The 16076-nt window shown below is 40.0% G+C and overlaps 1 protein-coding gene across 2 annotated transcripts in view; it reads left to right on the plus strand.

Annotated features, from left to right (window-relative positions):
- CAPZB (capping actin protein of muscle Z-line subunit beta) overlaps window positions 1-16076 on the plus strand; it is a 61929-nt gene that overhangs the window by 33476 nt on the left and 12377 nt on the right. For both annotated transcript variants that reach the window (XM_075027530.1, XM_075027531.1), the window contains exons 4-6: window positions 1175-1288; window positions 14698-14839; window positions 15366-15482. In XM_075027530.1, coding sequence (XP_074883631.1) covers window positions 1175-1288; window positions 14698-14839; window positions 15366-15482 — 373 coding nt within the window. The remainder of the gene's footprint in view (window positions 1-1174; window positions 1289-14697; window positions 14840-15365; window positions 15483-16076) is intronic.

Here is a 16076-nt window from a genome sequence, read left to right on the forward strand (position 1 = left end):
TGGTGATTTTTGTGCAAATCTTTTCCAGATTTCAGAGAGTTGTTAGGTAGAGGTGCACTACTGTAGCTGTTGACTTGTCTCCAAAACAACTGAGTTTTAAGCAACTGTTTTAAAATGAGAACCACCACCTGAAAAACATTTTTCTGGGTGGAAGTGACATAATGATTTAGCTTTTCCTGGTGTCTCACCTTTTGAGTCAGATGTGGTAGGGAGGACTGAAGGGCTGTGAAAGCGCAAAGCCAGAGCAAAGCAGAGCCTGTTCTTTGTGCTTTGCATTAAACAGATGTCAAAATTAGATGCCTTTCTGAGAAATGAGTAACAAATGGCTACTGAAGAAAAAGCCCTTACGTATGGACTGCATTAAGACCTAGTGTTAGTAGGCTGGAGTATTTTGAAAAGTGAGTAGGTAAAGGGTAGAGGTACCTTTCTTTAAACTAGCAGTGATATATGTGCGTTGGTTATTCACAGGGGAAATGAAAAGGAGAATGCTGGTTTACAGAATGGGAATTATAAAAGTCTCAAGCAGATGGGCAAAGGGTTCCATTAATCTTTTAATACCAACTCTTTCATTAAGAGCACAAAGTCTCTTCCACACCTGCAGAAATCATAGTAAAACCTGCAGCTTTACAAACCCTGTTAAATCCTTCGACCTGTTCAAATGTTTTCCTAATGTTATACTAAAAGTAGAGTTTATTTCAGAGCAAAAGAGTGGAGAATTTGGACCTTAATTGTAGGCAGCAGTGTTTGGCTCAAATACTGTCAGATCCCAAATAAACTACACGATCTGTTTGCATGAAAATAATTTTAAATACCCAATGTGCAACAGCAGAGGCCTCATTTTTTTTTAATATTTAAGAGGGAACAGATTCAAACCCAAGCATAATTATTTATATAGTAGAAACCTGAAGAAGGGGGGTGTTCCCCAGGTACACTGTAAACTTTGAGGAGTCAGTGTCCCCTTTTTGTTGGTGTTTCAAATGGCTGTTGAGGGTGAAATTGTTACAGATAGATGGCTCTTGGTACCTTTTGGGGTTTTTTTTGTTTTTTTGTTTTTGTTTTTTTTTTTTTCTTGGAAGTTCAGCATCTGTGGATCAGGTCAGACCCACTGATCTCAAATCTTTCAGAGTTTGTCTCTATTGTCTAACTGTCTCTATTTTCCTTGTCTCTTTGGCAGATCACCATGGAGTAACAAATACGATCCTCCCCTGGAAGACGGTGCCATGCCATCTGCTCGCCTGCGCAAGCTGGAGGTGGAAGCCAACAATGCCTTTGACCAGTACAGAGACTTGTATGTCAGTTCTACCGTACAGAGCCCTCTGCTTTCTTTGTTTCCTTCAGCAGGCATGCAATACACACAATGAGTCTAAAATGTGGTCACTAGCTGCCTCGGAGAGTGGCATACCAATGTATAGCAGAGGAAGAAGGATAGGCAGCCCCGCTGATCTGCTGTTGGGAAGTGTATCTGCTGTGGTTTCACGATATGAAAGCATGATCGAATTTGTCAGCTGATGCTAAAGGCAGATGCTGAGGTGCTTTCCTGCCTTCCCTTCCCCCTTTAACAGATTAATGGCATCTTTGTCCTGAAATGACCTGTGTTCTCTTTGATCTTGACTAAGTTCAGTCTTAAACCACCTGCTTTTTCCATTCCCTCAAGACTGTACTCTCTCAAAATATCTATCTATCTATATATATAGCAGCAACTTTCACATCTTCCAGTAAAATGACAGGCACTAGTATACTGAAACGCAGCAGTTGTATGGGGATTAATGTACTTCTGCTGCAAGGGCCACTCTCTGATGCTTGTTTTAGGCCTTGTCTGGTTAAAGAGGTGTAAAGCAAAGGAATTAATAGAGCATGTGAAGTATAAATGTAGATTAGGCAGTGTCTTTTTTAAAGCAGCAATAGGAAACTGTCCGGGTGACTTGTCTGTTGAACAGTTTTTCTAAAAGGTGGGACTGCACTGGTCTTGCATTGCAGTCACATCCAAGGTCTTGAGATGTGATCAGGTTTAGGTGTCATCTTTATAGATTGTGGTCTCCTAAGCAGTGATGGCATGGAAATAGTAATGCTAAATCTAAAGAGCAAGTGTGTGTTGCAAAGCAAAATGAACTTACTGCTTTATCCAGTAATAGGATGCTTTCTTACTGGAGATGCCTAATGACCGTGAAAAAGGTGAACAAACTTCATTGCTTCTTCGTGTTGCCCAAAAATGGAGATAAAACACGTCCTCAGATGTAGTTCATCATGTGTCACTGTACTGTTACAAAGCTAACAAAAGCAGGTTAAAGGTACTTTTCTTCCTAGATTTTCTTCTCATTTTAAGATGTGACTTGATGTAAACGTAGCCTGTCCAAATTGTAATCTTCACACTTTTATTACAGGTATCAAATTTTTACTTATTTTCATGCATTATTTTTGTAGATAACCAACTTCTCTTGTAAGTAACAGTTGTTATTGGTATCTGAACTTACTGGAAGAAAGGAATTTTGCATATGCAGCAAAGAGAGGTTTGCAGTTACTCCCCAGGTGCAGAACAGACCAGGACCAATAGGATTTTAAATAAACTAAGATGAAAATGAGTAGGTTTATGGAACCAAGGTTGTCTTTTTAAATCCCTCTCTGATCAGATGACCGTGAAGTCTCGGCTGGATATAATAACGTCTTTAAAGAGGTTTCATTTGCTGGTAGGAAAGCGTGGTACAGGTTACTCTCAGCTGTAGGTGAATCTGCCGAACCCTGTTTGAAGTGTGGTACAACAGTAGTCTTAATATATTGTATGGAAGTAAAAGGCAAGCTTGTATCAAATTCATGTTTCAGTTTGTCAGTCCAAGTTTTACAGGCAATACAGATTTTACAGAGGGGATATGGGGGGATTTCTCACAAAGACTTCATTCTTGTGTCATCAGCTGAAACGACAGAGGCATTATGGCTTGCAGTGTAGTCAGACTAGATAAGCGCATCTGTCAGCACAGTATGCTTTGATGCATGTTATGATCTCAAAAATGTGTCAGAAAAAGAGAAGGATGGCTTACGTTTTGCTGAATGGTGTAAAAATTGTGGCATTTTTGGAAAGAATTTGCAAAGTTAGGGAAACTTAACCTGACCATTTGAAAGGTTCCTCATGCTTGAAATTGGAAATGATTTGTACTTTACCTACAACAGAGATTTGGATAGAAACATGCTTTTGTTTTAGTAGTTGGACTCTGCAGTTTTCTTAACACAATTGGATTTTGTATTTTGACAGCAGAAGCTTAATTTTTACTTGGAGATCGGAGAGGGGGAAAATGAGGTGGGGGTAACAAGTGCCAGCTTTTCTCACTGCTGCTTGCTGGTCTTGCCAACTTATCAGGTTGGGAATGACTGTAACAATTACCCTCATTAACAGCTGCTGAAGCCATGTGGGAGTCTGAAGTGTGGGGAAGGTTGTAGTGGGAACAAGATGGCAATTGCAGTGATGTAATTTCCATGGTCTGCTAGAGCTGGAAACTAATACTGCGTACCCACTGTAAAGCCAGAAGTAGGTCTGAGCCATGTAATGTTGATTAAAGGTGTCACTGGCCTTCTGGTTTGGCAGCTTGCAGTGCTGGGGAAGGAGTACCCGATGCATCGATTCCAGGACAGAGTTATCAGTGTCATTTCAAATTCCAGAGCCAGTTGACAACAGAGGTTTTCCAGCATTGTGAAATATTTCAGGCTCATTTGAAAGTGTTGATGAATTAAAAAAAATAAGAAGCGTGCTGGCAGTCTTCAGTACTGTATCTTTAGTGGAAATTATGGTTTCTGTTATATGGGAAGACTTTTAACAGGTCCACCTTCCAGTAACGGTGTTCATTTTGTAGGCAGTGTGCAAAAAAACTTTCTTGAATTGACCTGCAGAGATTTTCCTTGTCTATGTTCATTCTGATGGGGTTGTCTGTCCAAACAGACTGTTCATAGGTGACACCAAGCTAATTGATACTTCAAATGACAAACTCTTCCTTAAAAAAAGCGAGTTTCAGTGCAGCAGCTGTTGCACTGTTAGACTTTCAGCTTGCATTGCAGATTAAGAGGATGAAAATGATGCTGAGAGAGAAGCCTCAGATCTGACACATGAGGTTCTCATACAGCAGTCCCTTAAGAGACTGTTCTGTCCCTCTCTATACAGGGGAGAGAATGTTTTTGAACTACACCTCTAACCACAGCTATGCTGTGTTTTATGGTAGAGAGGTAACACTTAATACAAAAATAATCTTATGTAAGCAGTCATTCACAGAGAACACCGGGCCCCAGTGTGCTTGAATTTCCTGGGCTGTTAGACATGTTATTCCTATAATGAGGGTTTCTGCTAGGTTTTTCAAAGCAGTTTGTGGCTTTGTTTCCAGCCTTGCTGGGCTAAACTGCTGGATCTTGTGCTTGCAGTCATTTAGCCAGTATGGACTGTCCATTGCAGAAGGATGTTGTGTATCTTAATGCCTTGTAAGCACTTGTCTCTGAGATGTTGCTTTGCATTGTGCTTGCTTCAGTCCCCAGCTTTAAAATACATCTTATACTGGTCATTCCAGCGTGGAGTGGAAGAGGAAGATCGTTCCTTTCTATAGAAAAATAAGTACTGTTGAGAATCTGTCCTATTCCTACTCTGCTCTCAGCATATGGTGCAAGCTTCCTCTGGATTATCTCCAATTTCACCTTTACACACACTAAGTGGTAATATCTCACAGAGTTCATCTCGGGCGTCTCCCAAGACTTCAGATAGTTTCAGTTTTTCCTTGTGTCAGTCCCATTTGGCCCACACACCATTCCTTTTTAGATTTGTGTTTTAATCAGGTGTGGTAAGTATCCACCTACATTTAGTGAGTCATTGGCATCTATCTGCCATTTCCCAAGGGGTTGGCACCTGCTAGCGTGGGTGTTTTGAGGGAAACAGCTTGTTACGCGTTTGTTAACAATTTGTGTGAAATAACCCATTCAGATTTGCTCGCTGGTGAGTAGTCTTAAATTTTAGTTTTGACCTCAAAAGCTTATTGGCCAGCACACTGAGTGACTGTAGTCTGAAAACAAGTTTGGAGAAATCTTGTAATATTGCGTGGAGTTGTTTCAAATCATGAAAGCTTAAGAACAACTTTGCTGAATCTTCAGTGCCTCTCAACCAGCGCTGAATTGTTCCCTGTACGTGTCTGTTTTAATGCAAACTACCTTTAAGTATCTCTAGAGTTGCCCACCTTTTATTTCTGGAGGCATGTTCATGTCTCTTTGGGTTAAAGAGGAATTATACTAGGTTTTAACTCCCTCTCTATATTATGTATGTTAAACAACAAGCATATTTCTTGGTTATTGGTTTTACCAAAATGCATGTCACTTTCCCAAAAAACAACTGTTTAATTTTGATCTCCTGCTGCCAGGTTTAACTCAGACACTGCCTGAAGCTAATGCCCTGGTATGTTTTTGTTCAGTAGGTTATTACTCCCAGATGGAAGTCTAATATCTTACACCATTCAGTTAGAGCCTTGGCTCTCCACTTCCAATATTGTGAAGATAATTTCTTCAAACACATGGTTGTAATTTATTGCCCTTTGCTTGACGTGTGTGTGCGATTGATTGAAATCAAAGCATAATGAGGACCAGGGCATCTGGTTAAATCTATCTATTTTAGATTCTGCGTTCCGTTGTTTTGGGTTGGAGATAATCAGTGCTTTAATTAAGTCATCTAATCGCTCTTTGTTGTCTGGAAGAAATAATTTCTGAAGTGATTAAATAGACCTCCCTGGGGAAGGATGCTGCTGATTTGAGTATTTCTACAAATAAGATGAGTTTTGGCAACTTTGGACCAGTTTAGTAAGCTGACATACATTTAGAAAGCTATTCCTTTGTTTCTTGGGTTAAGTTGGATTTAGTGGTGCTTTTGATTTTTAACAGCTTTAAAAAAAAAAAAGATAAAACACTCATCTTAATCATTCTGCTTCTGAAAATGTTTTTATTGATTAAGGTTTTGAGTTCCCTCAACAGAGTAAGCAATGAAGCCTTTTGAACTTCTGCCTCTATCTGTGTCTTGATGTTGATCCATTTTCAATTTATTATATTAGAGCTCTGGACAAGGAATTTGGTAGGAGCTGAAGGAGGTCTGGGAGAGGATTGACCTCTAAAATATCTTCATTGTGTGTAATCCTTTTATTATTGAATTTTGGATTGGAATCCAATCCAAAATGGAGTTAGTAGCCATGTGCCTTCAGGAATATGTAGATTCAGGAGCCTTTTGCTAGAGAATTTGAAGGGGCCACTGGTCAGGTCCAGTAGTGAAGTCCCAGTGACAGGGCTGACTTTTTTTTAATTAGTGTATTTAATCTCACTGAACAGCCTTGATTTGCTGAACCTCAGGGATGTCTCATTTTGACTGTGTGGTTTGTTGCCATTGAACTATGTGCTATCGTCTCTACTACCGTGTTCAAATGCCCTGTAAGCTGCTGGATAGCTTTCCCCTTTTTCGCTGTTTTTACTTTTTTTTCTTAGTTTATTCTGGATTGTGTGCTTGAACCACCTCTGATACTAGCCTTCGTCCACTTGACAAGAAAAAATGGCAAACCTCTATTAGTGCTGCCCTTAGACTTTAACTCTTTCGGAGTGCTGCTATAGTTTGTCATCTAATTTCTCCTTCCCTGCCTTTGTATGTCCCTTTACGTGGTCTGATAGACCATGAGATCATCTGAGTGGAGTTCATTCCTCGCCAATTTTGAAAAGACTTTGCTCTTCTCGCAAGGTTTGTAGCAATTGCTGTATTTGTTTGACAAAATTTGATTTATTTTTTGCATAGAACAGCGTCGATTCCACCAGGTAAATAAAAGGAGAGCACCAGATGTAAGAGGCGTAATTAATGTTTTTGGTTTTAGTACAGCTTGCCAGTGCTCGTGCCTGTAGGTGTGCATGGGGGAGCAGTTGCTGAGCTTCAATTCCTGCAGCCTGCAGTGCAACTTTCAACTCACAAAGTGATTAGGCAGCTGTGAGCTCTTTATATAAGCGTTCTGTCTGTGTTTAGATGTAAACCTAGTTTGCCTAAACTAAAAACCCTTGGAAAGCTTTGAAGTGACTTTATTGCCATTAGCTCACTGTTCCTCATTAATGGTTACTAGCCCTTTGTGATGGCTTTCTCTTGGGCATGATAGTTACTGTGGTTTTCACAGCAAGGGCTCTGCAGATTGAATCCAGATGCATTTGTTATGCATCCTAGCACTAAGGAAACCTGACTTTCCATCTCACTGCTGGCTAGGGTTTTGCACAATAGGGTGTGACATCAGGATTATGTCATCTGTGAGATTCTTGCCTCCGGGTTAGACTGATAAGTACAAGATGAAGTCTCGTAAGACAGACCTAAACTGCCAAGATGCTTGCTGCTTTAATGTTTGTGTGCTTTTGAAATTACAACCATGATGTTTTCCCAAGGAAATTGTTTAGATGTAAGAGTAAACAGAGCAGCGTTGGGGTCCCTTCCTTAACTTGCCCACGGGCAGCTCAAAACTCAAAACAGAATCAATATTGAAGTTGTTGATATGTATTACACAGATTAGAGCAAATTTAGAAGAAGAGAGGAAAAAATTAAGCATACTGTCATGCTGTGAAAACTAAAGTAGTTGCTTTTCATCTGATTTTTTTTTTCTTTTTCTTTGGGTGCTTCATTTTGGAGCAGCTCTGTACAGATTACATTCTTCTCTTCTGAATCTGAGATATTTGGTGGAGGAGGAGTTTTTCCCTTGGGTTCCCACGGTTCTCTGTGATTACATAAAATCTGAACACTGGAGAGGGAAAGCTTGTATTAGGAGGTCAGCACTGATGATGCAGCACTATCCTCAAACACCACTCTGAAGGTTTTAAATCCCTAGTAAGCAATTACATGCTTTCAAAAATGGAGAGAGACTAGATTTTAAAATGTCAGTTTATTATGATCTGGAATTTTTGAACTGATTATCTCTAACAATACATGGCTGTGCTTGCACTTAGAGAAATTCACCTCGTGGTCTTGCAAATGTACGGTATTTTAATGATGGAAAATTGAAGCGACTTAACAAATAATAGCCATCTTGTAGCCTATCTGATAAATGCCTATTTGAAGAAAGAAGTACGTCACATGAAATCTGTAGTCTGTGCAGACTTTGGCAAACTTAATACATGACATAGAAGACTTCTGCTGCTGTCTTTCCCCCTCCTACCCATATTTGAATTATAGCTGGCAGAGTCTAAAATGTGTCAGACTGTCGGTGGATGAAGCAGTGGGCTGTCTCTGCAGAGCATGCTGGTCAAACGGATGGGTACGGGTGAAGGATTTGTAAGCAGTCGGCACTTCCTGGTAGTTAATGAACCGGTTATGCGTTTGGACATGTTACAAAGTGACCCATTGTCTTGCTTATTAGGTGGTTAATGGAACCGTTTCCAGGTGACTTCTCAAAAGGGATTTGGTCATTAGTTTCCATCTGCCAAGAGCAATTGGATGGTAAGGAAAAAGTGAGCAATATAGGGGTTTTTTTAATAATGAAAGGTACTAGAAAGCACAGAATGGGAGGTTCTGGGAGATTTTTAGCCTTCAGGATCCCATTGTTTGGATAGTGTTTTCCTTCCTTACAGAGTTCTTGCACTGCACAACTCTGCTTAGCAGTTTGAGTCATCCCACCATGCTCCAGATGTGTGCTTTTAAGTACAACTGGCATTGAAGTTACACGTACCTAACTAGATTGGTATGTTTGCTTGAGGGATTTTTGCACCTGTGTATGCTGGAAAGAATTTCTGTAAAATACCTGTATAGAGTCCACAAGCATACTTTGGGCTGTGTTCATAAAGTGTGGTGAAAAACAGCTGGTCTGAATACACAAACATTGTACCTTCTTCATTTTAAGTATTTAGGTAACATTCTGAAAATGTTGTACAGTTGCACTCCTGGGACCAAAGAAGGAGGGAGAGAGGAATTATAAATCATCTGTACTCATGCCAGTGGGAGAAGTGTTACATCCTGGTTAGTTCCTGGTACCAACCTGTCCTTTTTAATAAAGAACAGGCTCATGAGCCTCATTACTAGAAAACTGGATGGAGGACATGGTCAACAAAATTATTTAGTCACAACTCTGATCTCTTGATGTTGTCCTGAAGACTTTTTTTTTCCCCTCACTTGAGCTTTGAGATTGCAGGTGATTTGAATGAACACCTTAGCAGTGTTTTGGGTTTGGTGGAGGGTGGGTTGCTGAAACTTGCTACTTCCTTCATATTTCTGTTGCAATTTATGTGCTAGTTTGAAATGACAGGGTGCAGGCCTAGGGGAAGGACTCGGTGAAAATTGTGCCAAGTCACCTGCCATTACAGTCATCTGTTTTAATAATAGTTGAAATGTCTGCTTCCTCACCTAGTGTTTTAGGTAATGTTTTGGGGTTGCTGTTAGACACTAGCTTCTCACATTGTGACTTCAGTCATTGTCATTCTTGTAAAAACATTTGTAGCTGAATGCTCAATATTTTCCTTTGGGGTAGGTTTTTTAAATGACAGGTTTCTTGGAAGTCTGTTGATCTAAATAGATGGAGACATTTCCCTTTCTACGCTGAACTTCTGAAGCTGGAAGAAAGAGCTATGCAACCTTTAGGGGGAAAAAAAAAAGAAAAAAAGAAAATATATTTTGCTGCCTTAAACGAGCCAGTTTGAAACACTGTGCAAATCTTTTGAAGGTTTGCATAGCCGGTCTGAGGTTCCAGGTATTGGTACTTTGGCATCAGGGATTTGTGGCTTAGTTCCGTGAGAGCCATAAGCCAGAGACACTGGGTGGGTTTTTGTCTCTGGCTCTCGGTTACTTACTGGAAAATACACAAGTGTTTTTATGGATGAGTGATTTGGTTCTAAAGTGTAATTGAAAGTCATAGCTTGTTTTTATTGCTGTGTGGTGGAAACTCGTTTTCTCAGTATAGGGTCCAGTATTCATTTGCAAAGCTTGTGAGAAGTAGACTGCTATCGGGAAAGTTACGGTGCCTTTTCTGATCTGTCCTTTAGTGGTAAAATGAAGTGATTAATCTCTCCTCCTTTCCTGAGGTCTATGCTGGAAGCTGGGGGATTTCCTCCCCTATCACATCTTTCTTGAAGTTACGGCTTTGTTCTGGCCACAGTCTCTCTATTTCATGGATGCAGCTCGAGTTCCTTCAGTTTCCATCCTGTGTCTCCACCCGCTTAAACTTCAAACACTTCATAAAGCTTTGGATCACTCTTAGCTTAAATATTTTCTTTTATTCTTGCATTTGTAAAGTAGGTCAGTCTTAAGTGTGACATTTTTTGTATAAAACAGCTTTTTCCAGGAGTTCTGTGGTTGATGAGTAACGGATATAAAACTTAAGTGTTTGATCATGACATTAAAACTAGAATTGATTTTGAGTGAAATGCCATTCTGAATTTTGTAAAGAGAATGAATGATTATGTTGGGCCTTATGCCTTTTAGTCACCTTCCTGGGCAACTTTATAAAAAGCGATTTCACCAGAGATGGAAGAACACTGGCTGTCCTCGGAGAGGACAAGGGGTATCATTTGACAGCATTTGGGTTGTTAATAAAGGGACATGACAACCATAAGACTATGTTTTTTCATCATTTTATAACAAACTTTTGTCTGTATGTAAACCCAGAGTACATCCTGGAGAGATCCGTGTCCCTAAGCAGAAGAGGAACAATCACTTTGCTTTGAAAATGGTTTATCCTTTAGGGATGTTTCTAAAGTACTCCAATATGAATTGGAGTTTTCTTCCTACATCAGACCTCTTGTACGTTTCAAAAGCATCTGCTGATTTTTGTGCTGGACCTCGGATGCTTTGGGAGAGGACTCGAGCTTCTAAAGAAGACATGGCCTTTTACGATTGCTGTTGTGCGGGACAATAATGTACCATGAGCAGGGGTATCCAGAACGGGTGATCAAAGAAAATTGTTTGATCTGGGAGCTACATAGTGCTTTCAAAGTGTTTTGCTGCAACTGCTGCATGTAACTTTGATGGGCCTGTGCTCTGCTTTGCCCATCCATGTCTTTAACAGAGAAGATACCAGCCTATGCCTTCCAGAAACCTCTTCCAAGCTGGTTACCTCTCCTGCCTGAATTTTAATAAGTGTTACTTTTTAATCTGTGGTGAAGGGATTTCTTGGAGGTAGTCCAGCCTTTTTACAGCAAATCCAGGTTCATGAATGTAGATTTAAATTCCGACCAATCTGTCTGTCATCCAGTTTTCTATTATATAGCAGCCAATGAACCTGTCACACTTCTTTATTTTTCTTGAAGAAAACAGGTTTCAAGGAATGTTCCCCTCTCCAAATATGACTTTCCTGGGTTTAGATAGTCTTCAGAAATCCTACTTCAGTGCATTTTAGTTGCTGCGTGAGGAAAAGTAAAATCTAATGTAGTGATCAATGATGTATATTTTTCTCCCCATGAAGGAGGAGTGAATTTTTGAAATGATTATATATTGCTGAAGCACAGAGGAGGCTTTGGCTAATATATATCCCGGCGTGCCTTGGATTCATAATGGTTCAATCGCTGGCATTGTTGTTTGAGTTTCAAGATACTGGATCTGGCTATGGCAAAGCAACTTTATTGAAATAGCATGTTGGTATTTAAAACAATATTAATACTATATTTGATTCATTAAATATACAAAGGCAAGTTAAAGCGTTTCCATGTGTGCACTGTTAGTTCTGGCGGGAGGTTCTTCAGATGGTTTTATGTGGTTTCAGACAACATTTTAGCACATTCTTAAAATACCCACAAAAGCCTTTATGTAAAATCTCATAAAGGTGAACCACATAAAAATTATTTTTTTCCTGTTTCATGTCATTAGGATCAAAGTACAGTAGGTAAGAATAAATTTCCAAAAACCTTGTTTCGGTCCCTCTCTTAATTAATGTTTCATGCTCATAGCAAGCTCATAAAGTGGGTAATGGGGAAACTGTCTGTACACACTGTAATATTCTCATTGGCTGCCAGTTCATTTTGAGTCAATTCACTTACTCTATATGTGAATATTATTTTTTTTTAAGCAAACTTGGTCTGGAAATGGACAATAGCCTCTGCTCTCTGGCCTTTGATTCACGCTGCCCTTTTGTCAAAGGAAGGGTCAGTTAGATTGGAACCGAGGTTCGCTGCGGGACTGAAATTCCCATTAACTGCATTAACCAAAATCCATTTGTGAATTCCCCAGGGGATATAAAAAAGGTGTTTGTTGGTGTGTTAGGTTTAAATTGCCTGCTGGAAGTCTGGCTTTAGCATGCCTGTGGAGCAAAGGGCTTTCCTTTTTTAATGGTGTATTATCAGTGGCTTGACAAATGTCATAGGACAGTGCTGTGTATGTTGGTTAGTTAAATGGCCAGACTAAGCTTGGTGATGAGTAGCAGTAGTCACCCATTAAAAATAAAATGATGTGGTGAGTTAATATGAAGTCATGTACCCCTCCTCGGGTCAGCGTTGGTTTTGATACAGACTTGGATGCATGCAATTAAAAAGAGTTTGGGCTCTTTTGATGACTCTGCCTTCTTGAAACAATGTACTGGACTGATCTGTAAGTGTAGAGAACATGTTGGAAAATTACCTATGTTATATGCATTAACTTCCCAATATCTTTTCTCCTGACTTGCAGAAAGGATGGGTTAGTGTTCTTGAATCTACAATACTTCAAGCTAATACATAAAGTCCAAGATGCACAGTAAATCAAATCTGAAGTGCCACTAACAACTGTCAGGCTTGTGTTTAGAAAGGAGGGGAGCATGAAGGTGGGAGGATTCAACAAGTTTTTCATGTCGGTGATGAGTGATACTTTCCTTTCTTGCAGTAGAGGAGAAACATGCAGTCACTTGCAGATCTAAGTGATCGTCTCGCTCATGACAGTAAGAGGCAGGAACATACAACGGTTTAATCTGCGTGACACTCTCTCAGCTTAGCTGCTGGGAACTGTCAATCATAGTAGCTCCTCGTGTCTTTGGATGATGAGCTTTTGCTCTCCTCCAGACAACGAATTCTCAGGTGTTTTGTCTGCTTTATGGATGTACTTCTAGAACAGCAGTATGTGCTCAGAACAGAAATGTCTGACTACTGAAGTTTTGTGCTATTGATCTTCTGGCTCAGCTGAAGTTGGCTCTCCTCCTTTCCTTAGCTCTTTGCAGGAGATGGTGATTGCAGCACGAGTTCATCACCGAGGTCTAAGAGTTGTGCACCGTGAAAGAGTATTCCCTGTTGCTCGATACTCCTTATGGCTGTTTAGTAACTTGATGTCGTGGTTTAACCCCAGCCAGCAATTAAGCACCATGCAGCCACTCGCTCACACACACACACACACATGCACCCCCAATGGGATGGGGGAGAAAATCAGGAAAAGAAGTAAAACTCGTGGGCTGAGATAAGAACGGTTTAATAGAACAGAAAAAAAGAAACTAATAATGATAATAACACTAATAAAATGACAACAGTAATAATAAAAGGATTGGAATGTACAAATGATGCACAGGGCAATTGCTCACCACCCGCCGACCGACACCCAGCTAGTCCCTGAGCGGCGATTCCCCATCCCCACCTCCCAGTCCCTAAACTAGATGGGACGTCACACGGTATGGAATACCCTGTTGGCCAGTTTGGGTCAGGTGCCCTGGCTGTGTCCTGTGCCAACTTCTTGTGCCCCTCCAGCCTTCTCGCTGGCTGGGCATGAGAAGCTGAAAAATCCTTGATTTTAGTCTAAACACTACTTGGCAACAACTGAAAACATCAGTGTTATCAACATTCTTCGCATACTGAACTCAAAACACAGCACTGTACCAGCTACCAGGAAGACAGCTAACTCTATCCCAGCTGAAACCAGGACACTTGAGAATGGAAACAGTTGGTAAAATGCTGTGGGTTACAGTTTTGGTTTTCTAGAAGCCAAAATTGCTTCTTTTGCATCTTTCTTCCTACAGTGTTGCATTGTTTACTATTATTTTAAAGTGCGTCTTCCATCTGGCACGTAAGGAGCCTAACACTAGTGTTATAAAGGAGGAGTGGGGTTCTGCAGATGTTGTTGCTTTGTTAGTTTTCTAAGAGTGTTATTTTGCTACCAGAAACCTGAGATTTAGGTAGTCTAGCTTACTTTCTGTTGTATACCGTATCTGAAGCTGGACTAATACGTAAACCTCAACAGCATCCCTTCATTTCTAAGAAGCTTGGTTTCAGTTCAACTCTATTTGCAATAAATCACTAAGTCAGCTTCACACAAACTTTTGAGACAGCAGCATAAAGCTACTTACTTGCTCCCTTTTGTCTTAATTAGCGGACTTTGTTGTTAAGAACTTACAGACTTTCCCAATAGTGACAGAAAATGAGGGGGGAAGGGGAAGAACAAACTGTAAAATAAAGCCTTAAGTGTTGGCCTACTTTGTAGCTTATGCTTTTACCAGCTGTTATAGGTAATTGGAATCAGAGGAATTGTTTGCTCAGGTACTGCAGAAATCTGTAGCTCTGTTTCTCACTATGCTTTTATTCTCCTTTAGAGAAATGTACAGTTTTTTGTAATTAAAGTCTCTGTATTATAAAATGATTTAAACTGCTGTGTTTCTAGGTATATAACTGGTGAGAGTGTGCCGTCTTAAAAGAAAAACCTTTACTAGGATATAGAGATTCTGCTTATTTAAGATTATTATTGATATCTGACTCTGGCTTGGATCCTGCTTACTTTTAACGTGCTTGTTGGATTGTGTCCTGCAGGTATTTTGAAGGTGGAGTCTCCTCTGTCTACCTCTGGGATTTGGATCATGGTTTTGCTGGGGTGATCCTCATTAAGAAAGCTGGAGATGGATCAAAGAAGATTAAGGGATGCTGGGATTCCATCCACGTGGTGGAGGTTCAGGTACAGCCTCTGGGGCAGCTGATATACCTAAGTGAAAACAAACCCCAGTTAATTCCAGACAATTAACGAGCACAGGTGTTCCACTGAACAATGCAATATTGTGTTAGGGGCTGTAAACTTCTTTCCCCTGTTAATTTTTGAAAATTCCCTGAAGCAATTTGGATAGAGATAAGTCAGGGCTGTAATCAAAAAGAATCCCAGAAGAATTGAAAGTATGTTACTTTCTGTGCATATGATCCTGAGATTAGGGGTTTTTTTTTACATAAAGGTCTACAGATAAATATCACTAATTAGGTAATAAAAACAAGGTAATAGGAGGTGAAATTGCTCCAACTAGATTTGCTTTGGAAAATTAGGGGAATGTGCGCACTTATAGTTGTTTTTAAGAAACAGACTGTGCTATGTGAGTGGAGTTATACATGTCTGTCCTGTTGCTTGTGGGGTCTTCTAGGCCAGCCACCATTTAGTTTTTGGAGGGATTTTAACCTTTTGTCTCTATCCCTTTTTGTTATCCTTCCACTTACAGGAGAAATCCAGTGGTCGTACTGCTCATTACAAGCTGACCTCCACAGTGATGCTGTGGCTGCAGACTAATAAAACTGGTTCTGGTACCATGAACCTTGGAGGGAGCCTTACCAGACAGGTATGTCTGTATATTGGCACGAGTGTATGCTGCAGACCCAAGGCATGCCTTTCCTTATTTATATACCCAGTAGCCCCAGTCAGGCACAAAAAGTTGATTTTGTGAGGTGTTGTATAAACATCTATTCTCCTGCTGCGTATGCAGCCCAGTGAAACAGTTAATGCATAAGTATGTAATTACCAGGAAGCCCCTTGAACTTTGCTTGATGGCAGTATAGCTTTCAATTGCAAATATAAAACATTCAGTAGGAGTTTAGACTTGCTTATAAGTCTTAGTTTGTCTTTTGGTATTGCTAAATTTTTATACTTCCATATGTGTTACCCAGGCAGATATTTTTATCCTGTCAGATTTACCCACTTTCCTACTGGAAGATTCCAATAGGATTATAAAAATACAAGATGACCTCTTTTGTTATGTCTCTTTCTTAAAAGCCAGCTAGGCCATTGTGAATGAACCTGTATTTTGCATGGACTATAGGATTCTTCTGTTCTTAAAGACATCGGTTATCTTTTAGTATCCTTCTTTAATATTTTTCTCCTGCAGTACCAGGATGCTGATTTTAAAAAAATCTCCAAGGGAAAAAAAAAAACTTAA

This window comes from Buteo buteo, chromosome 5, assembly GCF_964188355.1.
Source record: "Buteo buteo chromosome 5, bButBut1.hap1.1, whole genome shotgun sequence".
In the NCBI taxonomy this organism is placed as follows: Eukaryota; Metazoa; Chordata; class Aves; order Accipitriformes; family Accipitridae; genus Buteo; species Buteo buteo.